Source organism: Lepidochelys kempii, chromosome 16, assembly GCF_965140265.1.
Source record: "Lepidochelys kempii isolate rLepKem1 chromosome 16, rLepKem1.hap2, whole genome shotgun sequence".
Classification (NCBI taxonomy): domain Eukaryota; kingdom Metazoa; phylum Chordata; order Testudines; family Cheloniidae; genus Lepidochelys; species Lepidochelys kempii.
The window spans coordinates 29,083,178-29,108,888 of record NC_133271.1 but is presented as its reverse complement, the minus strand read 5'-3'; the positions used below and the strand labels follow the sequence as shown (position 1 = coordinate 29,108,888).

The following is a 25,711-nucleotide window of genomic DNA, read 5'->3' as shown; positions in this document are numbered from 1 at the left end:
CCTGCACATCACCCCCCCCACACACACACACTCCAACCTCCTGCCCCAGCCATACATTCATGGCCCTGCATACAATTTCCCCACCCAGATGTATCCCTCGGATCAAAAATTTTGCCCACCCCAATTTAGCCCTAAAGATCTTACAATCTAAATACAAAAAAATAAAAAGAATAGGAAAATGTGGTATAATGCATAAGCACACTAATCAGTATAATGGCCTGCAAATATCATGTTGGTGCCATGAGTTAGTTTGTTTAAATACCTTGGATGGAGTTTTATTAGGAGGTGATAAATTAAACAGAAGGACAAAGGAATAGGGGGAAGAGAACAAGGAGGAAGAGGAAGGAGGCAGGTAAGAGAGACAGAGGGGAAATGAAGTGACAAGATTGAGTGTATATCTACACTGCAATTAAAGACCAATGGCTGACCCATGTCAGCTGACTCGGGCTCATGGGGCTCAGGCTGTGAGGCTGTAAAATTGCAGTATAGACATTCAGGCTTGGGCTGGAGCATGGGACCCTCCCCCCCTTGCAGGTTGTACTCTGCCTGTTGTAGGACATATGTCTGAACAGATTTGGCTTCCTCATCACCAGCTAGCTTGTCTGGCAGAACAGACTGCAATAATAGACGAGGACTTTACACTCCTGTTCATGTCCCTTTTCTTTGTTTTTCAGTGTCTATTCTCATTGTGTAGCTTTTCTTCTAGCTTCAGGTGCTAGACTTAATCCATGTAAACAGTAGGATCACAGACCACAGCACTGTCCACTGAGCAGCAACACATGTCCATGGAGAACTGATGGGCTTATCTCAGGCTAAAGTGCTACTTTGATGGTTCAGTCAGCAGGGCATTTTGTGGGGCTTCCCAACACCTGGACTAATGAGCTGTTGACACAGAATTCTATCTGAAATGCCCTCCTCATATATCTTGGAGACCATTATTTCCTTTGCATCCATCTTATCCTCCAAATGAAGTGAGACTGAGCAGCCCTGATGCACCTGTTTCCCTCTACTTTGCTGGTGTGATCACTTACTGCCCGCCCCATAGTATTTGAAGTGGTTCTTATGCACTGGTTGTGGTTGACAGGGCCAGGAAGCATGTCAACAACTTTGCTGGTGTGTCTGAAGACTAAACACTGAGGCAGAGGTCATACAACTCTCCTGAATTATTTTACCCAGGAGGTATGCACCTATGGAATGTTGTAACAAGGGTATTGTGAACAGGAGCAAGAAATGTTTGAGAGACATGCATGTTGGATATATCAATTAAGCAGCATCTCCAGGGATAGGTCCTGACAGCAAATGCGTCAAAATCTTTTTTCAGCGTCATAATTATTTGGGATTACGGTCTCAAACCTCCAAGGGAGAAGGTTTGGTGTGAAGCCCTTTTCCTTGTGAATCAAGCAGCAAACACAGCTTTCTTAGGAAAAGGGGCTGGATTTACAGGGAAGTCTGAGCCATCTTAAGAGGCCTGGCAGTTTTTCAAGCAGTAAGCTGTTCTATTTGCAGGCCAGGATAGGTCTTGAATATAACAAGCTGTAAAAAGAGAATTCACCACTGAACTTCAGTGTGACACTTGTGCTGGTCTCAAATCTCCCTGTTGAGATAATCTGCCTGCACAGTTTTATCTTTAGCTAGATACAGAGCCACCCGGTATATATGAGAGCACATATCACAAAGTGTTCAGGAAAGAAATCTGCCATGTTTTTTGGTTAATACTTTGCTGAGGTATTATCTGTCAACCTGGTCCTAGTCATTTCCTGGTCATTCCAGAGACCATGAACTTCTAGTTCTTAGAAGTGTATGCCCTTGCCCACACTGGAAGCATCTGTGATGCCAGCCAAAGGAGCTTTTGGACTTGAGGACTCCATACATGAGACTCCAGGGATAATCAGCTGAGCTGTTTTAAGGTCTTTGTGGGGCAGGTAACATGTCCAAGCTGTCCATGTTTGGAATGTGACTTTTGTATGAGTCCTCGTATAGACAAGTATGGGGATCTCATCCATGGAGAAGCCCATCATTCTGAGACAGATGTGTTGTCGGATATGGAAGGTACACAAGGATTGTAGTAGGCTCAGGTATACTGTCTTGGCACCAGAAGAAGTCTGAGGCTAAGAAGACAGAAGCATTCAATCCTCTCTTCAAGGGCTATGCAGAGCAAAGCATGGTGCTAAAAGCTTGATCCACAGAGAAGTAGCGGGTCTGGGAAGGCTGTTCAGTACTCTTCATAGAAAACCCAAAGAGTGAAAGCTCAGGACACAGTGCACTGTTGTAGTGAATGTGGCTCCACAATGAGGCATCTGACATGGTATGCCTCCCCCAAGAGGCAGGTTGAGTTGGGGAAAATAGATTTGCATAAGAGCTTTTATTACACTGCAGACTGATCCACGTCCAACTGGATAGTCCAACTTCAGTTTGCAAAGCCACAATACTCACACACGGAGCTAAGAACAGACTTGATGTATTCCATTCCTGTAGCTTTGGTAGAGGTATCTTTGTTTACTGTAAGAAGCATGTAAGAGTCAGCTCAGACCCAGGGTGTCAGATGGGCTGAGACTCAGGCAGCTAGCCCGGGCCATGCTAGTGCCACAACATCCACATTGCTATTTTTAGCATGCTAGTCTGAGCTGAGCTCTGATTACCCACGCTGTGATCACGCCTCCCAGCTGTAGCGTAGACATACCCCCAGGGACTCTGCCTTCGTATGCTAGCCCATCAATAAGGAGCTACTGAGGTCATGCAATGCAGTCCTTCATTATGATCCTATCATTAAAATGATCTAATACACCAGATAAACTTCTCAGCAACCATCTGAAATGTTAGCTCTCTGGCAGTGTTCAGAAAATGAAGAACAGCTGCTGAAAAAAAAAAAAAGGTCTTTCAGAAGAACTGCTAGTATCAGTGCCTGCACAGAGCTCTTCACATATCAGTGCCTGCACAGAGCTCTTCACAATGTATGTTCTCCAAAACTTCATGTAGAAGCTATATTTAACTTTGCCTTAGCAGCTCAAGCTACATTTGGTAGAACCCTGTTACAGGAGATCTTGGGCTGTTGAAAAGTTATTTTATTAGAGACTGATAATATGCAAATATTTCAAAATCACTATCCAACACACCTAATTATCAGGTTACAGAACTGAAGTCTCCCATTCTTATGTATACCTTACCAGTAGCCTCAACAAATCATTAATAAAAATGCATAGGAAAGATTGCAGCATGCAATACAAACAAGTCTGCTAAAGAAATTAAATCAAATTATACTTCGCTGTTTACAGTAACTTTTGTTTTGTTAGTTCTCTCGTATGGGCAGGAAAAAAAAGGAATCTCTTATATACCCATTTTTTTCGGTGTGATGTCACCAGGACAGATTAATGAGATCTGAGTATCAACTTCCTGCATAGTCAGAACGGTGGAAAAAGAGCAGTTCTCTCAAACTGAGGTTGACTCTGTATTACCAAAAAAGCATATGGAACCTCTCTTTTCCCCAGCAAGGGAGACTGGGCTGAGAATGAATTTCAAAAGACCCAGTTAGAGAAACAGTGGCTTCTGCTTCAATGAGGACTTATGAAGAAAAAGCTGGGCCCAACACTGGGCTTGTATACCTCAGAGAAGTTAGACCCTAATCTGTTTGGACAAGAGCTCTGGAGTAACACCTTGTTGATTGAGAAGTCCTTGAAGGCAGAGTCCAATGTGTCTCCAAACTCCCTGTAGCATTTAAATGGAAAAGCTATCAGCTTTACAGGAAAATTCACACACCACACTATCCCTAGAGAATGAAACTCAGAGCATATTATATAAAGCATCTAAGCACTAAATTTATAATATTCTGAGATTGCTCATGTTGGCAGTTGGGACTAATGCTGTACAGCTTCTCAAAACCAACAAAAGAAAGAATTTAGTACTAGATTTTCATATTCTCAATAAAAGCTGATGGGTGCTGAGCACTTCTGAAAATCTGGCTCTTAGTATAATTTTTGTAACTCGCAAAACTTTAAGTATCTCAAACACACAATATACTTCAGAGACACAACATGATTTTTAAAACATACAGAATATAGGTAAAACACTGACTTAATGATTGCTTAAACAGAATAATTTTCACTTTGTTAATTTTCCATACAAATGGTCTTCCTTCATTTTCTAGAAGGAAAGTTTAAAAGAAAAAGAAAGTATATACTTAGGGGAGATAAGCAAGCACTATTTTTATAACTCAGCACATTTCCTGTGGTAGTTTTACAACAGCCTAATGTTCCATATCTAGCCCAAGATGTCTCCAAGAAAAAGGTGCTAGCTGGACCACTCACATGGTTACTTTGCATATCAGCATGAGGATCTTCATGTGTCAGCTTTAACAAAATTGAAGTGTACAGATATAAATGCCTTCTAGTCTCTCTAGTCCACTTTGCTTGTATGTTTATAGTTGAAGAGTCCATTTGTCGTGCAGTGTTTATATATATTTATGGTACCACATTAATCATTTATACCTATAAGAAAGTGTTTTATCCAACTGGTCACTTTTTCCCCAAATACCCCAAACAAATATTAACAGTGAATTTAAGAAAACATACCTCTGGCTGTATAGCTTTAAATACTGGCATGTCCATTAAAGTAATCTGGCTCTGTAACAAAACAGTGTTAAAAATAATTTAGTATGAAAATAAAACAAGTACATATTTACAGCTGCTTTTACTGGGTATGGCTTTTCAGGAGTCCTGGCTTGTGTGCCAACATTTTCTCAATGAGGAGATTCACCTCTTAATTAGGATCTTTTTCAGTTATCTGCTTGTGCTGGGCCAGCAGCAGCAGGGGCAGCCCTCTGAGTATCAGCATGTTACTGCACTGTCATACTTTATCATAGAAAGTTTTGCCTGGAAATGGTTCATTTGCATACTTTAACGATCTTTATCCAAGTCTAATGTAACTGTAAGTGGTTTGTCCATGCAGCCCTGGACTACCAATCTTGTTAGTACTTAAACTTTAGGGTGCCAGTTCTGGCATGTGCATACCTGAGTGACATGACAGCATTACTCAGCTACAGTGTGGTGAAGAAGCCTGTGGACAAACATGGGACTGGCTGCCAATAAACTGAACTACAGGGGCTTCAAAAATCTGGTTTGTGTAGGTGTGTGTGACGTTGCACTCCATAGGTCTTATGGAAATATGCTAATGAATGTGAATATAATATAACTGGAATATTCATGCAAAAGGTCTCCAGTAAAGTATCATTACAAAGCTTATAATCTACTAAGTGTATTCATCCTGTTTGTACATATGTATCATTCTTGTATCTAAAACTAGACATATGAAGTATAACTCTGAAATCCTATTGTAATTATGCAAAGTGTGGGCCATTAATGGTGGTTTAGAATCTTGATGGCTCTCACTGACTAGAACAATAGGTTGTAAATGGCTCTGTTTACTTGCTAGCCTTCCTATGAGTCAGGCCGGAAGAATGGAGGCTTGGGATCTCACAGGACATGTGACCAGGTCACCTGGTACTGGAATCCACATTAAACCTGGTGCTTTTCCATTTGGAAGGAGGGGTGGGGACCCAGAGAGAAAAGATTCCTGCCTTGTGCCAACGCTATAAAAGGGGGTGGAACAGAACAAAGGAGGCTGCCAATCATGAGAAATCCGAGTTACCACCTGAGCTGGAACTAACAGGACTGTACCGGGGAAAGGATTGAGCCCAGACTAGGAAGGAGCCTAGTCTGTGAAAGAAGCTTACTGGAACATCTCCAAGGGTGAGATTTTATCTGTAATCAGTTTCTTAATGTATTAGGCTTAGACTTGCGTGTTTTGTTGTATTTTGCTTGGTAACTTACTTTGTTTTGTCTGTTATTACTTGGAACCACTTAAATCCTACTTTTTATACTTAATAAAATCACTTATTAATTAACCCAAAGTGATTAATAACTGGGGGAGCAAACAGCTGTGCATATCTCTATCAGTGTTATAGAGGGTGGACAATTTATAAGTTTACCCTGTATAAGCTTTATACAGAGTAAAACGGATTTATTTGGGGTTTGGATCCCATTGGAAGCTGGGTGTCTGGGTGCTGAAGACAGGAGTACTTGCTGAGCTGTTTTCAGTTAAGTCTGCAGCTTTGGGGGCGTGGTTCAGACCCTGGGTCTGTGTTGCAGCAAGCTATCATGTCTGGCTCAACAAGACATGGTTCCAGAGTCCCAAGCTGGCAGGGAAAATGGGCTCAGAGATAGTTTCAGCACATCAGGGGCTCAGTCCCAGAGATCCCCTTGGGACTGTCACATCACAGAGCACAACCATATGTTTTACAAGTAAAGTACCATATCTAGTGTAAATCACTGTCTCTTTCCTGCCATGTTTCGCATAATCCCTTGTTCAAGAAAAAATGTAAAGATATGACAGTAAAATTCAACAAGAGTTGGGCAAAACTGCCAGTTTTTTCTTTATGGGATTTCAGTACCCAAGCTAGATAATGTTGGCAAGAATATACCAGTGTGACATTTCCTCCCAAACTTTTTATTTTTACATTATTAAAAAAAAACCACAACACTCAACTTTAGGGAGTGACCTTGGACTGGTTATCCCCAATTTCCCTGGGAATCTAGTTGTAACATACCAATTCCAGTCTCCACTGACTACTTATTGTGCCATGGACCTATTCCCTTCAGTACTGCCAATAATTAGACCAAGCCCATTAGGGGGTATAAATTTAGCTTTACAAGACTTCCTGTGAAAAGTTCCTCAGTTGAATTAATATTCACTCAATCTATTTGAGATTCTCAGTGAAGGGAATGTTACATGATTTAAGTCAATGTAGTGGGAAACATAAAATATAATTTGTTAGTAATTATCAATTAATTCCTAGTAAAATTAAATTAAACTAGGTCCCCCTAGGAACCGGAACCAGATGACATACCTAGCTGCCCCAAATATAGGAGATCAGTAATGAAATATCACTAGGGCATTAAAGAGAGCCTTTAATGTGCCTTGGCGAAGAGGGGTTTTTCTGTTGGATTTGTTTTTAAATACTGGGCATGAGAACTCTTATAACTGAAATAAATCAAAGCATTATATGATTTTCCTTAGGCTACACTACAAGTGCTACAAAGGCAAATATTACTTGAGCTGCTGAAATTTTTGTTCATGGCTACTGACCCCCCCCCCCCGCCATCTACTAATGGACCAATACCATTGTTAGATTCCTTTTGTTCCTAATATCTTAAATTCCATCTTCTTTTCCTTATTCTACTGGCCATTGATCTCTTTGTGTCCTTTCGTTTCCTTTACCAATTTTCTACAGTTCCATGATTCTAATCTGTATACATTATTTTCAACCTGTTTTGAACTTTTATTATATTAACTGTGGAGGCCAATCCTGTGGGCGGTGCTCAGTTAAATTTGGGAAAATGGAAGTTAAAGCATCAAGTGATTTTATAACTGAACTAATGTAGCTCTGTTAAGTGAGAGTTTTTAATTTTAATGTATTATCATAATGACCTGTAGTCCACATCCAAAGAACTGCAAGTTGGTGCAGGATGAGGCACTGTCAGTCAAGACTTGTTCCAAGATGACAGATCCACAAAAGTGATGACATTTGTTACAATGGTATGGAAGTCTTGTTTGTGGCCATCGTGTTTTGTAAGCATTGCGGGAGCTTAAACCTGACACCACATTTTATGTCCAACTATACTGTTCGAGTGCCTGGTTCATTTGTACACTCTTTCAGCCACCTTCAGTACCCCGTGATCACTTCTTCTTGCTCTGTAGCATGTTACACATGTAGTAGTTTAAAACAGAAACCAAATAATATGAGAGCAAAGAGCTATACCTGGCATGGAAGCTTTGCTTTGAATCTGGTACTGAAAATTGGTGATGGTGGTATGAAAACTGACTCCCTCAACTTTCAAGAACTAACTGTTTCTCTATAACCATGAAAAAAACAATGCTAGAGATTTAGGTTAAAAAATAAAACAGGGAGTAGGGCTGTGTCTGCATCAGCAAGCTTCCAAAGAGCTGTGGATATTTATCAGTAGTTTTAAAACCCACTTGAAAACATCTAATATTTTGGAAAAAATCCAAAACAGATTTGTAATTAGTTTCAACAGAAAACCAAAGATGTTGAATCAGTTCAATACTGAATGCTTCATGTTGAGGCATATATCTCAAAATTTATATGATCAGAAACTTATCTTTGAGATTGCTGAAAGACTTGTTTAAAGACTTGTCTAAAAGGTGTTATTTTGAAGGAAAAGAATAAAAAATGTGATGCTATTTTTATATTGTTAGCTCTGAATATTATAAGCATAATGCAAACATTTTTTACTTACTGCAAACTCCTCAGGAGTTACTTTCAATACGTCAAATACAACCGCATCATAGCTTTTATTGGCATAGTCTGAACTCCTTCCTTCCAGAGAGTCAGAGCTGCTACTATCCTACAGAAAGTGAAAAATTAAGTCTTATGTGCAAAGTGATGGATTTCATGTCAGACAAACAAAAAATAAAGTTTAAGTCTGATATCACATTCATGCATAAGAATAAAAGTTTCTACTAAAAACTGAACAACATATAAAGAAAGAACTTTCATGCAGTGCATTGCAAATCTTTTCTGAAAATAGATGTGGCTCATGAATGATAGTATTTACTATACCACAGACAAATTATATAGCTATCTAATCAGAACAGGCTTTTCATTCAAAATCTAAAAAATACCAGGATGTTTTTTCCAGTAAAATTTTAGTTGTATCAAGTCTTAGAAGTTTCCGTCTCTAACAAGGCTATTTTAAAAGTTTAGATTAGAAAGAAAACAGTCAGATAAAAGGAAACTGGCTGGTATTACCCAATCTCAAATGGAACAGTTTTGGCTCTTCTCTCCTGTTCTCTCCACACACCAGGTCATATCCAAATCTTGCTGCTTTCTTTCCACATAACTTACTGAAAATCTCAAACCCGTCCAGTTCTGAGACAGCTAAATGCAACTCTAATGCTTGCTCATGTTCTGATCATCTCCTGTCTTCATTACTGCAATCTCATTTCCTCAGTATTGTGCAATTCCTACTCTACCCCCATCCAGTCCATCCAAAAATGCGGTCACAAAAATCGTATTCCTTGCCCTGTTTGACCATAGTAGCCCCTCTCTGAATACCTACATTGGCTCTGTGTCAGGGATAAGGCCCTGCACCTGCTCAGTCTTCTGACAGCCTAGTGAGCATAGCTGGGCTGCATCAGCCAGACCAGTGACTCTCAACCTGTCCAGACTACAGTACCCCTTTCAGGAGTCTAATTTGTCTTGTGTACCCCCGAGTTTCACCTCACTTAAAAACTACTTGCTTACAAAAATCAGGCATAAAAATACAAAAAAAAGTGTCTCAGCACGCTATAAGAATGGCCATACTGGGTCAAACCAATGGTCGATCCAGCCCTGTATCCTGTCTTCCAACAGTGGCCAATGCCAGGTGCTTCAGAGAGAATGAACGGATCAAGCAATCCGTCTCCTGTCACCCATTCCCAGCTGCTGGCAAACAGAAGACACTTCAGAGCATGGTTTTGTATCCCTGCCCAGCCTGGCTAATAGCCATTGACAGATGTATCCTCCATGAACTTATCTAATTCTTTTTTGAACCCTGTTATAGTCTTTGCCTTCACAACATCCTCTGGCAAGGCGTTCGACAGGTTGACTGGGCACTGTGTGAAGAAATACTTTCTTTTGTTTGTTTTAAATCTGCTGCCTATTAATTTCATTTGGTGACCCCTAGTTCTTGTGTTATGAGGAGTAAATAACACTTCCTTATTTACTTTCTCCACACTAGTCATGATTTTATAGACCTCTATCATATACCCCACCACTTAGTCTCTTTTCCAAGCTGAAAAGTTAGTCTTATTAATCTCTCCTCATATGGAAGCTGTTCCATACCCCTAATCATTTTTTTTGCCCTCTTCTCTACCTTTTCCAATTCCAGTATATCTTTTTGGAGATGGAGTGTCATATCTGCATGCAGTATTCAAGATGTGAGCATGCCATGGATTTATATAGAGGCAATATGATATTTTCTATCTTATTATCTATCCCTTTCCTAATGATTCCCAACATTCTGTCGCTTTTCTGACTGCCGCTGCACATCGAGTGGATGTTTTCTGAGAACTATCCACTGAAAAATTGCTTACTTTCTTATTTTTATCATATAATTATAAATATTGTACTTACATTTCAATGTAGAGTATATAGAGCAGTATAAACAAGTCACTGTCAGTATTAAATTTTAGTTTGTACTGACTTCACTAGTGCTTTTTAGGTAGCTTGTTGTAAAACTAGTCAAATATCTAGGTGAGCTGATATACCCCAGGAAGACCTCTGCATACCCTCATGGGGTACACGCACCCCTGGTTGAGAACCACTGAACTAGACCACATGATAGAATGCCCCATTTGACTGGCTATGGAAGCTAGAGGGCTTGCCCTTAAGCCCAACAGCAGCTTGTTGCTGGCTGCTCAAAGCCTTCACCAACAGATGCAATTGCTCCTGTGATCACTTATTCCTAGTCTTACTTCTGCCTTGCTACAGTCCCGCTCCTGCTTTATTCCAGCTTTGGACCCAGCCTGCTCCTGCCTTGGACCCAGCATTGCCTGTGTCTTGCCTCACTCCAGGTAATCCAGCTCTGACGCTTGTCTCTGCCATCTGGTCTCTGACCCTGACCCTGCCATCTAACCTTTGACCACAGTTCCAACCACGAGGTCTGACTCCAGCTCCAACCACTTGGCATGACCATCCACATCCCAGTCTCAAACATTCCCATTCGCACACAAACTGCCAAACATTGTCCTCGACTTCCTGGCCTGCCCAATTCTGTCTTGCGGCCTACACCTTGGATCTTTTCTCTTCTTGCAATCCCCATCACTCCTCCCCTCCATAATGCTCATGAAAAAGGTTAATAATAGTAATAAACTACATTAAAAATAGTTATTTTCTTCTCTGGGTTTTCTAACATATCTAATAATCTCAGTTTGTCTTATATATAGTAAGCGTTTTCAAGTGTAAAATTCCACATTTCTGCTGAATTGGGCTCCCTGTTCTGTAGATATGAGAGAGACACACCCTCCCACACAGACTATTTTGTAGTCTAGGGAAGGTGCACTGGATTGGGAGCCAGGAGACCATGAGTTCTGCTCATCCTCAGAAATACTGTTTATATTTCTGTGAGCTTAATAGGCCTTAATATTGAGTAAGACCTCAGGCCCCCAACCCTACAAAGTAATCAAGTGTCATGCACTCCATTTTACAAATAAGATAACAGAAGTTGCATGTAGTCTTTAGGCAGAAATGGGAATACAATCACGGTTTCTAATATGGCAGACTCAAGCCTCATTTACCATACATTTCAGATTGAATGCGACAATTCTACAGTGCTTGGCTAGCCTGTCTTGAACCACTAGCCCATGTTCTCCTCTCAGAGTTTTGAAAAGAATCCAGGAATTTTGATCTCCATCATTCTATGACTGTCGAGGAAATAGCCGTTTTGCCCATTGGCAAAGTGAGATTGCATCCTTATGCACAATAAATTACTCCTTTAGTTGAAGCAGTATGAGTCTGTGCTGTGAATATGAAGCTCAGGGTTCAAAGCTGCAGACCCATGTGGGGAGTTCCTTATGGTTGCACAGGAGGAAATTTGTTTTTTTTCAATTCTATTAATAAATTGGTTTAGTTTACAGAGACAGAAAATATTCTCAAAAATAGGTTTTATCATTAAAACATCATTTGCCAATTATAATTTGCCCAACCGGCAAGACAGAAGTGTTCCACATTTTGGTCACTTGTCATTGTATTTTGATTTCTTGTGCTGAACACTGCAATGTTTGAAGATTGAGAAGTATAGATAGTAAGCTCTTTGGGGCAGGAACTGTTTTATTATTTGTGCCCTGTACATTGCTAAATGCTCTGTCAATGCTTAAATTAATATTAACAAACAACAACAATCATCGATATACTGGCAGCTCAAGATCCACAAATCTAGCAATATTTACATATTAACACTATTTAGGGAATGGTGAGAGTTAAAGGCTCTTTGGGGGACTACACTGAAACAATATGAGAACAATTTGCATTAATGTGATTAAACACTACACTTTTATAGCACACTCCTATCTTTTTAACTCTTTCAGAGGAAATTGTAAACGCTGCCCAAATCTCAAGCACTGGAGATCTCGCAAGGGCTTAAAAACAAAAACAAAAAACAAAAAAACTTCTACTAATCTAATCTAGGTTTCAGAGTAACAGCCGTGTTAGTCTGTATTCGCAAAAAGAAAAGGAGTACTTGTGGCACCTTAGAGACTAACCAATTTATTAGAGCATAAGCTTTCGTGAGCTGAGCTGTAGCTCACGAAAGCTTATGCTCTAATAAATTGGTTAGTCTCTAAGGTGCCACAAGTACTCCTTTTCTTTTTAATCTAATCTAGTAACTCTTGTGTATGCCCTGTCTACCCCCAAAAGGATCACTTGGATTAATCAAATTCTTTTTTTTTCCTGCACCGTCTTGTGCAGTTTTAGTGGTTTCTCCCAAACTCAACAACTTGGAAATATTATCTGGTTATAAAATATATTTTGTATTGATTCCTATTTACTTCAGCCTTCCCAAGATGGTAGTGTCTGGAAAAAACTGTGCAGAGTTACTGGAATCTACAGTATATTCAAGCCAGTAAGCAAACCCAAAGGTTAATAACAGAACTTTGAGGTCAAATTTGGACAGTAACAAACCAGCTCATTTCAATAATCCTGCATCACTAGTTAAAAGGCTTGAAAAATAAAGTCACTGTATATTACACAAAATTGTAGTACAGACTAGTGACTAGCCACCCTGTAGTTAGGATTTCCACTGTGCCCAAAAATTGCAAGACCATCTCTATTTCCATGCATTTGTTTGGCATCTCATATAATAATCTTATTCAGCAACTACAGTAAATCTGCAATGTCACTTTAGAAACCATTATGCTATTCTGCTTGGAGTATGGTCTTGTGGTTAGGGCACTGTACTAGGACTGTTCCCTGCTTGGAAGTATGACATTGGACAACTCATTTAAATTGTTCTATACCTCAGTTCCCCTGTCTGTACACTGGGACTAATACTTTATTTTACAGAGGTATTTTGAAGATATATTTTCATTAATGCTCAAAGGCATGTAGGTACCAAGGTAATCTCCCTATAGCAGATAGATGTTCATTTCAACTGCAGCCACCACCATTAACCAAAGTTTTTAATTGTGGCCTCAATTTCAACCTCGTATTTAGAGCTGTGCTCAAACTGTAATCTACATGCTGTAGCTCTCAGATTCTTACTGATCATCACAAAGCCTTGTCTGTACAGGATAAAAAAACCCGACAATTCACCCCCGGTAAAACGACCAGCAGCAGCGGCAACATGGTAATAAAAATACCTGAGTCTTGTCTATATTACGGTTTCTACAATTGCTGCTACCCATAGATGGTGCATACATGGTGAATTATACTTTCTCTGGCCTCATCTGCACTTGAAAAAATTGAATCTGGCCAGTCTCTTTTCAGCCTAACAAGCCTGGATGAGAAAATGCACAGAACTTGTAATCCATTTGGAGAAAAACAGTTTTAAAAAGATTTTTAAATCTACTGCACTCCCTTTTTGAAGATGGAGGCAGTAGCAAAATCTACTTTGCTTTAACACTGCAGACCTAGTGGCATCAATAACCCAAACTTAAAAGTGACATCTCAGAATTCAAGCAAAAAAAAAAAAAAAATGGTAAAAAGAAAAAAGGAGTACTTGTGGCACCTTAGAGACTAACCAATTTATTTGAGCATAAGCTTTCGTGAGCTACAGCTCACTTCATCGGATGCATACTGTGGAAAATACAGAAGATGTTTTTATACACACAGACCATGGAAAAAATGGGTGTTTATCACTACAAAAGGTTTTCTCTCCCCCCACCCCACTCTCCTGCTAGTAATAGCTTACGTAAACTGAAATGCTGCTATTACTAGCAGGAGAGTGGGGTGGGGGGAGAGAAAACCTTTTGTAGTGATAAACACCCATTTTTTCCATGGTCTGTGTGTATAAAAACATCTTCTGTATTTTCCACAGTATGCATCCGATGAAGTGAGCTGTAGCTCACGAAAGCTTATGCTCAAATAAATTGGTTAGTCTCTAAGGTGCCACAAGTACTCCTTTTCTTTTTGCGAATACAGACTAACACGGCTGTCACTCTGAAACCTGTCATTAAAAAAACGGTAATAATCTATTTCATAACCATGTTTTCACTTAAAAACTAGAAAGTTACTGTACATTTTTTAAAGCCTGTTCTTTCATATTGAAATCTTGGCTTTTGGAATAGAGCAGTTTAACTGTAACTCCTCAAGCATTTCAAGGGAAAAAATGAAACTATGAGTAGGGTCCATGAAGCATAAGATAAACAGCATAAACTAGTACAACAGACCAAGGAGTTCACAGAATTAAAGTGTAGAGCTGCAAAAGACCTATTACTTCATTTAGTCCAGTCCCCATAGTCAGTACATGATTTTCCTCAAATTATTATTGCAGAGCCATTGAGACACCAATTTAAGGTTAGTTCTGTTTTGCACTTAAAGCAGGAACTCAATCTCTGTTTTGTATGAAAAAAACAGTGATTTACAACTATTTCCATTCTACAGTATGGTATGGGGAAGACTAACAATTTAGGAGAGGAATACAAAATTGCATTTTGATATATCCCCTTCGTAACGTTCCCTGCATCCAAGCCTGGGATGGAAAACAGATTGTTATCCCATAGGCATTTGTGTTGTGTTGGAGATAATGGACTTCTGCACCGTACCTGTTCAGTTTTTTGAAGACTAAGACCCCTGTGAAATGGTTCAGCCCACTCCTAAACCAGCTGAATGATTTCATGAAGAACAGGATCTTCAACAAAGTGCTCCACTAGTTTGATGAATATCGATTTGTGTGTAAAAGAATCACTGCTATGGCAAAGATCCTGGTCTTCAATAAATGTTCACTGGCATACGAGCTCTTCTGAATCTACTAAACTGAAGACCTGATTTAAAATTTTTCAAATGAAAAAAAAAAATAAAAAAAATAGCCTTTTTAAAAATATTGAAGAAGTTTCTAAAACCTAGTAATTTTTACAAAAGTGATTTTTACACTTTCAAGATTTTCAATCACTGCTACTATTCAGCTGATTCAGAAGAGATCTTAAGCTAGCTGAACAGTTTAGCAATGAGCAGGCTCTTCAGCACAGCACTATCTCCTTTAATATGCAACAGGATCTTTATCAGAGATCCTAGATTTTACACCACTACAGCAAGAGAACAGTACACAGTCTTACTCACGAGCTTGGAACATTTATATAATCCTAAAGCAGGCTTGGATTAAAAAAAAAAAATTAAATTTTAAGTAATACCTTCTAAACTGAAAATGTGGTTTAAAAACTAAACAGATGAGTTTGTTTCTCTAGGAGGAATTTAAAATACACACACAAAGGATTAGTTTAAATTAAGAGATTTATAATGTAATGCAATCAAACCAGCAAGGCTACTGGATTTAACAATCTTTTAAATTTCTTCACAAGACCATTGTAAGGTAGTGAGAGCAAAAACATCTGCTATATAGTATGGTGCAATAGACACTGATCGTGAATAAGAACGAGAGCTTAGATGATCATTACTTACAGCAGCTTCCCTGAACAGATCCCAATTTAAAAGAAAAATAGTATCAAGAGGAGATACACAAGACACCGATTGAGATTTTAAACGCCAATACATTTCAAGATACACTACATATTTTGCCTGTGGTATACTATTTTCCCACAATAGCCACCGAATGTCTTCTTGCATCCACATCTATGCGTTTTTACCATTTGAACATAGAGCTGTGTGGGAAAAGGTAATTCCATTCCATGGAGGATTGGAGGTTTTGAAATTTGGTTTTGTTCTTACTCAGAATGAAAGCCAAAAATTTCAAAATTCTTTATCAAAGGGAAAGCCCTAAGGCCCAACTCAGAGTTGGGTAGCTGTTTATTTTTATTTGAAAGAACTACTTCAGCAAATAATCAGTCAATATAGATAGATTTAAATCTATCAACAGCATAAAAGAAAGGTTTTTTTGCATGAGCTGTGAACATTCAGAAGTACAGCATTCAAAGTTAACTTTATAGTCAAAAACTATACTGTTCCTAAAAAAACAGGCTGGCATGCTTCATGGCAGAAGGGATTTCTGTGGAAGCCAAAATAAGCTGCGACTTTATTTTGACATAGTCTCTAACAAAATGAAAATAAACAGCGAGTCTGTACCTCGGGAGTGGCGGAGGTGACGGTCACATTGGCCATGAGGCCATTCCTTTTATACATGCTCTCCCCAAGATGCAGGAAATTTCAGCTCAGCCACCGCTGGTGACACAACATGATGAATGGAGAACTCCTGTAAGGCAAATATACAGTATTTATGAAAAACTGACTTAAGGGATTTCCTTATTCTCTTGAGAGAGAGCAGCCACATGTGTGGAACAAAAAGATTATTATATGTTGGGGGAAGAATTCTCTGTGAAGTATAAAATCAAAAAGAGTACTTATGTGACTTTATCATAATAGCACATTAACACTTTTTTTTCAAGTCAGTTCAGGAAATAAACATAAGTATAATGCTTATATTTAGATCTAGGTCTAAGAAGAAGTCCACATCGGAGGGCATCCATGCAAACCCTTGAGCACCGCTGACTTACACTGTGAACACAAGAACTTAGGAGAGACACATTAAAACTAACCAAAGCAGCAGCACCTCTTCCTCCCACCTTACCATCCATTATCTAATCACCAGTTACGCAACCAATGGAGCTTCAGAAAACCTATCACACTTTCCCACCCTCAACTGACTCAGCACTCCGCTAATGCCCACTCAAATAAGCTCTGCTGTGTGCCTGGAAAGTCAATTCAGGTTGCTTTGGGGCAGAAGGGCAGAGCATTCCAAAGGAAAGGGGTCTCTACAGAGAGCACTCTTGATCCTCCTCATTAAAAAGCGGGCTGCCAACAAGTTCAAGGGCCTCTTCTCAACAAGAATAGTGACAATATAGCTTGGGGAATGGTGGTCTCTCAAATAAGCAGGTCCCGAACTGTTATGGGCTTTGTAGATTTAAAACATCACCTTAAACTGTCTCCAGAAATCAACAAGCAGTTCGTGCAAAATCATAGAGTACTGATGACAAATGGTACCGTCAAGAGGCACCACAATCAGTGGACTGCTGCATTCCGCTCCAACTTAAGTTTCCAGATAGATTTCAGGTGTTCTCCAACAAAGACCACATTCTCACCTCAAACTGGATTAATGCAAATGCATGAATCACAGCAGCAAAGTTCACATCCAAAAGAAATGATCATAAGCTCTTGGCAAGCAGCAGATGGCAACGAGTGTTCCCGGACATTGATAGAATAGTGTTCTTCTAACAACATATGGGGATCTAACATCACACTCTGATTGTTCACCTGAACAAATGGAGGGCAAACACATAACATGTAGCTGGACATACATTTAATTTTGAATAGTCAGGAAATTTGTTTGAAAACAAATCTTGGTCTACAATTATAAAGTACATAATATTTAAATTAGTTATGCACATTTAATATTGTGATAACAAGTAACTGATTAGTATATTAAACAATGAACAAGAGTCCAGTTATTCTATAAAGAAAAAAATATGACAGACAAAAAGGTACACTCAAACATCATATATGATATGGGTTCAATGACCGTGATATATATAAACACGGATTTTAAATTCACTCTTCTCTCAGTGGAAGGGTGTTCATAAATAGAGGATTAAATAATACCTATTTCTAAATAAATCACTCATTCAACCACAATGGCAAATCTCTCATGATAAAATCTCATTTGAGTTAGCATGTGCTTGCAAGGCACAAGACTTTACCTCCCACAATGATTTTGACTTTCACTGTTACATTATCCCTTTGCCTTTAAGATCACAGAGCCATTTGGAGGCTATTAAAATACAGATCAGTCCATGAAGTATCTTAATTAGAAAGGATTATTAAATTTTCAGTCAAAATGTGTGTTTTGACAAACTGATTGATTAAATGGACCTTTTGTTGAAAACCCATTTTTCAGGCTTTTGATGTAAAGCAGAGGGCAGGCTCCCTACCTTGCTCTGCGCCTCCCTGGAAGCGGCAACATCCCGCTCCCTCAGCTCCTAGGCAGAGGCACAGCCAGGCAGGTCTGTGGGCTGCCTCCACCCCGAGCACTAGCTCCACTGCAGAAATCCCGAAGGTCCCAGAATCTGTGACTTCCATGACCTCTGTGACAAACTCGCAGCCTTACTAATCACTAACAGTCAGTATGGATTTACTAAGAACAAATCATGTCAAACCAGCTTGATTTCCTTCTTTGACAGGGTAACTAGTTTGGTGGATATGGGAACATGGTGGACATAATATACCTGGATTTTAGCAAGGTTTTTGACACAGTCCCACATGACATTCTGATAAGTAAGCTGGAAAAATGCAGGCTCAGCAGAACTACCATTAAGTGGATACATAATTTGTTAAACAACCGCAAAAAAACAAATAACTATTAACGGAATGATGTCAGATTGGAAGGAGGTCTCAAATGGGATTCCACGGGGATCTGTTCTGGGTCCATGCGATGGGGTTGGGACTCACCACCGTGGCACCTCCCGTTGGTACCTCTGGGAATTAGCTCAGTCCATGTGGAGCGCCCTCCGCTGGTGGTGTCCCGTCCATCTCTCGCCCTCTGTTGGCATCTGGACCTGCGTTGCTCCCTTCTCACAGTGTCCTCTTCAGGACACTGCCCTCCAGTAGAGCCCCCTAGTCCACGCTCACCCCCTTCTGGGGGGGTTAGGGTTGGGGGGTAACAGCAGTCCTTCTGCTTTGCCCCAGCCACTGTGGCCAACCACACCCCCAAAGTCTAACCTCCTTCTGTCAGGGGTCGGGTGCAGTCTGCTATGGCCACTTCTAACAGCTGGGTGTAATACGAGGGGGAAAGAGGGGCACCCAGGCCCACCCTCTACTCTGGGTCCCGGCCCAGAGACCCTCTGACGGCAGCCTCCCTCCCCTCCTTCACTCCCCTTGTCCTCCTCTTCTCCCTGGACCGCTTCCCCTTCGGCCCCCTTGTGGGCCCTTCTATTAGGGCCTGCAGCCTGGCAGGTATTGGGCTGGAACTCTCCTCAGCTCCCCCCAAGCCTACCCAGCACTACGCTGTCCTGGGTGCTGGTCTCCTTCACTCAGGAGACAGACCTTCTCTCTGGAAGGGACTGACTGCCTCTTGCCTAGGCAGCCTTTATATAGGGCCTAGCCTGGCCCTGATTGGCTGCCTCCTGCTCAGCCCTGATTGGCTCTCTAACAGGCCCTCCCTGTTTGGTTGCCACCTTGCACAGCCACTCTGGCCTACTGTAGCCCAACCTGGCATGGGGATGGGGTCACCGCCCAATTACAGTCCAATGTTATTTAACACAGAATCATAGGACTGGAAGAGATCTCGAGAGGTCATCTCGTGCAGTCACCTGCACTTATGGCACAACTAAGTATTATCTTGACCACTCCTGATAGGTGTTTGTCTACCTGCTCTTAAAAATCTCCAGTGATGGAGGTTCCACAATCTCCCTAGGCAATTTATTCCAGTGCTTAACTACTCTGACAGTTAGGAATTTTTTCCTAATGTCCAACCTAAACCACCCTTACTGCAATTTAAGCCCATTACTTCCAGTCCTTTCTTTAGAGGTTAAGGAGAACAATTTTTGCCCACCCTTCTTATAACAACCTTTTATGTACTGGAAAACTATGTCATATCCCCTCTCAGTCTTCTCGTCTCCAAACTAAATAAACAAACCCATTTTTTTCAGTCTTTCCTAATAGGTCATGTTTTTTTAGACCTTTAAACAATTTTGTTGCTGTTCCCTGAATTTTCTCCAATTTGTCCACATTTTTCCTGAAACGTGGAGCCCAGAACCGGACACAATATTCTAGTTGAGGCCTAACCAGCACAGAGTAGAGCAAAAGAATTACTTCTCATGTCTTGCTTACAACACTCGTGCTAATACATCCCAGAACGTTTGCTTTCTTTGCAATAGTGTTACACTGTTGAGTCATATTTAGCTTAGACATATTAGACACTACAGTGCTAATAAACAATGGTCACATAAACACCACCCTATACCGGAAACCTACTGACCACTATTCCTACCTACATGCCTCCAGCTTTCACCCTGACCACACCACACGATACATCGTCTACAGCCAAGCTCTGCGATACAACCGCATTTGCTCCAACCCCTCAGACAGAGACAAACACCTACAAGATCTCTGTCAAGCTTTCTTACAACTACAATACCCACCTGCTGAAGTAAAGAAACAGATTGATAGAGCCAGAAGAGTTCCCAGAAGTTACCTACTACAGGACAGGCCTAACAAAGAAAATAACAGAACGCCACTAGCCGTCACCTTCAGCCCCCAACTAAAACCCCTCCAACGCATTATTAAGGATCTACAACCTATCCTAAAGGATGACCCAACACTCTCACAAATCTTGGGAGACAGGCCAGTCCTTGCCTACAGACAGCCCCGCAACCTGAAGCAAATACTCACCAACAACCACATACCACACAACAGAACCACTAACCCAGGAACTTATCCTTGCAACAAAGCCCGTTGCCAACTGTGCCCACATATCTATTCAGGGGACACCATCACAGGGCCTAATAACATCAGCCACACTATCAGAGGCTCGTATACCTGCACATCCACCAATGTGATATATGCCATCATGTGCCAGCAATGCCCCTCTGCCATGTACATTGGTCAAACTGGACAGTCTCTACGTAAAAGAATAAATGGACACAAATCAGATGTCAAGAATTATAACATTCATAAACCAGTCGGAGAACACTTCAATCTCTCTGGTCACGCAATCACAGACATGAAGGTCGCTATCTTAAAACAAAAAAAAACTTCAAATCCAGACTCCAGCGAGAAACTGCTGAATTGGAATTCATTTGCAAATTGGATACTATTAATTTAGGCTTAAATAGAGACTGGGAGTGGCTAAGTCATTATGCAAGGTAGCCTATTTCCTCTTGTTTTTTCCTACCCCCCCCCCAGATGTTCTGGTTTAACTTGGATTTAAACTTGGAGAGTGGTCAGTTTGGATGAGCTATTACCAGCAGGAGAGTGAGTTTGTGTGTGTATGGGGGTGGGGGGGATGTGAGAAAACCTGGATTTGTGCTGGAAATGGCCCACCTTAATTATGCACATTGTAGGGAGAATGGTCACTTTGGATGAGCTATTACCAGCAGGAGAGTGAGTTTGTGTGTGTGGTTTTTGTGAGGGGGTGAGAGAACCTGGATTTGTGCAGGAAATGGCCCAACTTGATTATCATGCACATTGTGTAAAGAGTTGTCACTTTGGATGGGCTATCACCAGCAGGAGAGTGAATTTGTGTGGGGGGGTGGAGGGTGAGAAAACCTGGATTTGTGCTGGAAATGGCCCACCTGATGATCACTTTAGATAAGCTATTACCAGCAGGACAGTGGGGTGGGAGGAGGTATTTTTTCATATTCTCTGTGTATAAATAATGCCTGCTGCAGTTTCCACGGCATGCATCCGATGAAGTGAGCTGTAGCTCACGAAAGCTCATGCTCAAATAAATTGGTTAGTCTCTAAGGTGCCACAAGTACTCCTTTTCATATTTAGCTTGTGATCCACTATGACATCTTTATTAATCACCTGGATGTAGGAATAGACAGCACAGTGATCAAATTTGCAGATGACACACATCGGGGGAGGAAGGGGTTTGCAAACACTTAGCTAAAATTCAAAGGGATCTTGATAAATTGGAGAACTAGGCTATAGACAACAAAATTAAATTCAACAAAAACAAATGTAAGGTGCTACACTTAGGGAAGAAAAACCAAATGCACAAATACAGAATGGGGGATAACTGCCTTGGCAGCAGCACTGCCAAGAAGGATCTGGGAGGTGTGGTGGATTACAACCTCAACATGAGTCAACAGTGTGATGCTGTTGGAAAAAAAGAAAAAGGGGGGGGGGGGAAATAAAATTTTAGGTTGCATTAACAGAGGCATAGCATGCTAGTCACGAGGGGTGATAGTACCACTCTATGCAGCACTGGTTAGGCCTCAACTGGAGTAGTGTGTCCAATTTTGCTCTCTAATGTATAGAAAGGATGTAGAGAAACTGGAAAGGATCCAGAAACAAATGTCAAAGATGATCAAAGGGATAGAATACAAGCCATATGAGCAAAGGCTGAAGGAACTGGGTGTGTTTAGTTTGGAAAAGGGAGATTAAGGGGGGACATGATAGTGGTCTCCAAATACTTGAAAGGGTACCATAAAAAAGATAGAGAAAAGTTGTTCTCTCTTGCCACAGAGGGCAGGACAATAGGCAATGGGTTCAAACTACAGCATAATAGATTTAGATTAAATCTCAGGAAAAACTTCCTAACTGTAAGAACTGCCTAGGGAGGTCATAGAGGCTCCTTCACTGAAGGTTTTCAAAAGGAGTCTGAATAGCCTGGCATGTACGGTTGAGACAAAGAAATCCTGCATCTTGGCACAGGGTAGACTAGATTACCTTTGCAGTCCCTTCTAATGCTATGGTTCTATGATTCTAAGCAGGGTGGATAAAAATCAATGATTTTTTTTTTAAATCATTTTTAATGTAAATCGGATTTTAGAGGAAAAAACCTATCTAAAGATAGTATCTTAATTAAAAGATATCTCATCATGGAATAAGGATTATAAATTCTAATTCTACAGTATGAGACAATATATTCATGTAATGTTTAAGAAATGTTTTGTAAACGAGTTCCAATAGTTCATGGATTAGGAACTCAATCTTATGGTGTTCCAGGGGGTTCTGTATAGATTATTTAGGTTAATCTTTCTATCTACCCAATGGGACTCAGTGCTCAGTCTAGAAGATACCATCAGAGATGCTTAGTTTTGCAGTTCTCAAACTGTGGATTTGTGTCTCCAGAGATAACATGCTTGTTAACAGCAAAAATGTTTTAAAATAAATAAATAATATAGAGAGAGGTGAGAAATAACAGACCTCACCCTATAGTCCCTCAGCAAATTTGTATGCACAGAGTCAATCCCTTAACCTCTCTCTAAAAGTGCAAAGTTTCAAAAAGTTCAATGAATAGAAGATTGTTGAGGGCAGAATAGATCTGGAGAAGGAGAAGTCTGGAGATAAATGTGAGACGGGAGGGACAGACAGTAGAAACAAAAGTGAAACTGTTTGAGCAGCATATTCCAGAAGTCTTGAGGTCTTTCTGAGTGTAGCCTTCATTGACTTGAGATCTACCATACCATTCTCTCACTAGAAGGGAAAACCTATAATGGCAGCAGGCCATAAAAGAGACCCAGTTTGGGAATATTTTAATGAAGTCCCTCTACCTGTGAATAAGACAGGCATGCATGCAAAATGCAAACAACACAACAAAGAAATGCAAGGCATGGTTTCCCGAATGAAACAATATAATGGGAAGCGTTCCTTCTCAGGAGGAAGCTGCGTTGAAGATGATGAAATGAACATGTCTGAACAAGCAGGATCTTCATTCAGGTTGGTAAACTTTTTTATTTCATACTTGTTTCTTAAGGACTGCCTGTCTTCCTTCTGGACTATTCTTGAATTCTCATGTTTGAGAAAAAATATAGTTGTTACTCTATGGTACTATCATTTTAGATGCAGTTGTGATAAAAAATAAACAGCTGAAATAGGCAGATCTTCCTTTTACAATTTCACTTTTAAAGTAGTACTGAGTGTCAGTGAATGCAATGAGTAATACTAAATGAGCACTATGGGAATAATAATTAAATAACTGCATTAACTTATTTTGTTTAGGAGAATCCATCCTCAACATACAGGATTCTGAAGACTATCCACCTTCAAGATCACCAACATTTTCTATAGTTTCAGAGCTATCTGCCAATGATAGTGTTTCGGTCACATCATATATGTCACATAGCCACAGTATATCACCTGTAGCAAAAAGAAAAAAAAAATCTCCATCAACCAGAAACAACTATAGATAAGTTTGTGATAAGAATCAGCTGATTACAAAGAGGGGTAATTGATGAAAAAATTGTCCAGTTTGTTTATGCAACAGACTCACCTTTCCATATGATTGAGAACCCACACTTCATTAACATGGTTCAGTCATTAAGACCAGGATACAGTCCACCCAACAGAGCAGATGTTGCAGGCAAATTGCTGGATAAAGTGTATGAAAGAGAAATTGAGCAGTGTGCAAAAGGTCTAGAGGGTAAAATTGTTAACTGAGTCTTGATGGGTGGAGCAATGTCCACAACGATCCTGTTGTATGTGCTTGTGTGACAACAGAAGAAGGGAATGTCTTCCTTACAGAAACAACTGATACATCAGGAAATGCATACACAGCAGAATACTTACAAGCAGCAGCAGTAAAAGCTATAACAAACTGTGGGGAAAAAATTCAAATGTCTAATATGCAGCTTGGTCACAGACAATGCTGCAAATGTATCCAAGATTAGAAGAAATTATTTATAAGAGAGTCCCAAGCTAATAATATATGGTTGCAGTGCTTATTTAATAGATGACACTGTCACAGCCAAAGTTCTCAATATTGGGCTTCAGAGAAATGTTGAACACATGCTGAATACCCTGAAGCCTATTTGTGTAGCCTTGAATAAAATGCAGGGAAATAGCTGTTTTATTGCTGACGCTGTTGAAATTTGGAAGGAACTGAGTGAGATCTTAAAAAGAGAAATATGCAGTGACAGAGTTAAATTACAAGCATTAAAAAAAACAAATGGGACAAGCACTATCTCCAGCTCATTTTCTTGCAAATATTCTCAATATTCGGTACCAGGGACAAACCTTAACTGCTGAAGAAGAGGAGTTAGCTATGACATGGACATCCAGCAATCATCCCACCATAATGCCAACTATAATAAACTTCAGAGCTAAGGGTGAACCATTCAAGAAATATATGTTTGCTGATGATGTTTTAAAGAAAGTCACTCCAGTGAACTGGTGGAAGTCACTTAAGCAATTGGATTCAGAGACTGTTGAAGTGATAATCTCACTTTTAACAGTAGTAGCTTCTTCTGCCAGTGTAGAAAGAATATTTTCTTCCTTTGGACTAATTCATTCCAAATTGAAAAATTGTTTGGGACCTGAAAGAGCAGAAAAGCTTGTTTTTCTTTTCCAGATTATGAACAAACAGGAAAATGAAGGTGACGACGACTGAGTTAGCTGCAGAAGCCAATATTTTAAGCTTCTCACGTTGATCTGGTTGACATAGTCGATTTATTTTTTTTTAATATTTCATTTAACTATTTTAGTTAAAAACAATTTTAACAAAAACAAACTGGATTTTAAAAAACTTGAATGTTTAACTAAATTCAAAAATTCATTTGCTTGTTTTGTTAAAATATTATGTTTTGCTGTTGAAGAAAAAAATCCAGAATACTTAACGTTGTTGTTTTAGTTAAATAAAACTATTTAAATGTCTGTCTGGTGATGTTCTCCTCCTAATACAGCATGGCAAGAAAATCCTGCAAATATTAATGATTAACCTGTTGAACTGGAGATAGTTCACCTCCCAGTGACTTCATAAATATCTGCTTCAATTACCTTTGGTAAATGAAATAACCGAACAATCATTCATTTTCTGATATAGCTGTAAAACTA

The 25,711-nt window shown here is 39.9% G+C and overlaps 1 protein-coding gene across 11 annotated transcripts in view; it reads right to left on the bottom strand.

Annotated features, from left to right (window-relative positions):
* Window positions 1–25,711, bottom strand: part of RALGPS1 (Ral GEF with PH domain and SH3 binding motif 1) — a 399,374-nt gene that overhangs the window by 332,260 nt on the left and 41,403 nt on the right. For all 11 annotated transcript variants that reach the window (XR_012155323.1, XM_073315016.1, XM_073315014.1 and 8 more), the window contains 3 exons: window positions 16,286–16,412; window positions 8,310–8,417; window positions 4,566–4,616 (listed from right to left, as the gene is read on the bottom strand). Coding sequence is in view for 10 of the 11 variants with exons in the window: in XM_073315016.1 (XP_073171117.1) it covers window positions 4,566–4,616; window positions 8,310–8,417; window positions 16,286–16,342 (216 nt within the window). In the remaining variant the exon portion in view is untranslated. The remainder of the gene's footprint in view (window positions 1–4,565; window positions 4,617–8,309; window positions 8,418–16,285; window positions 16,413–25,711) is intronic.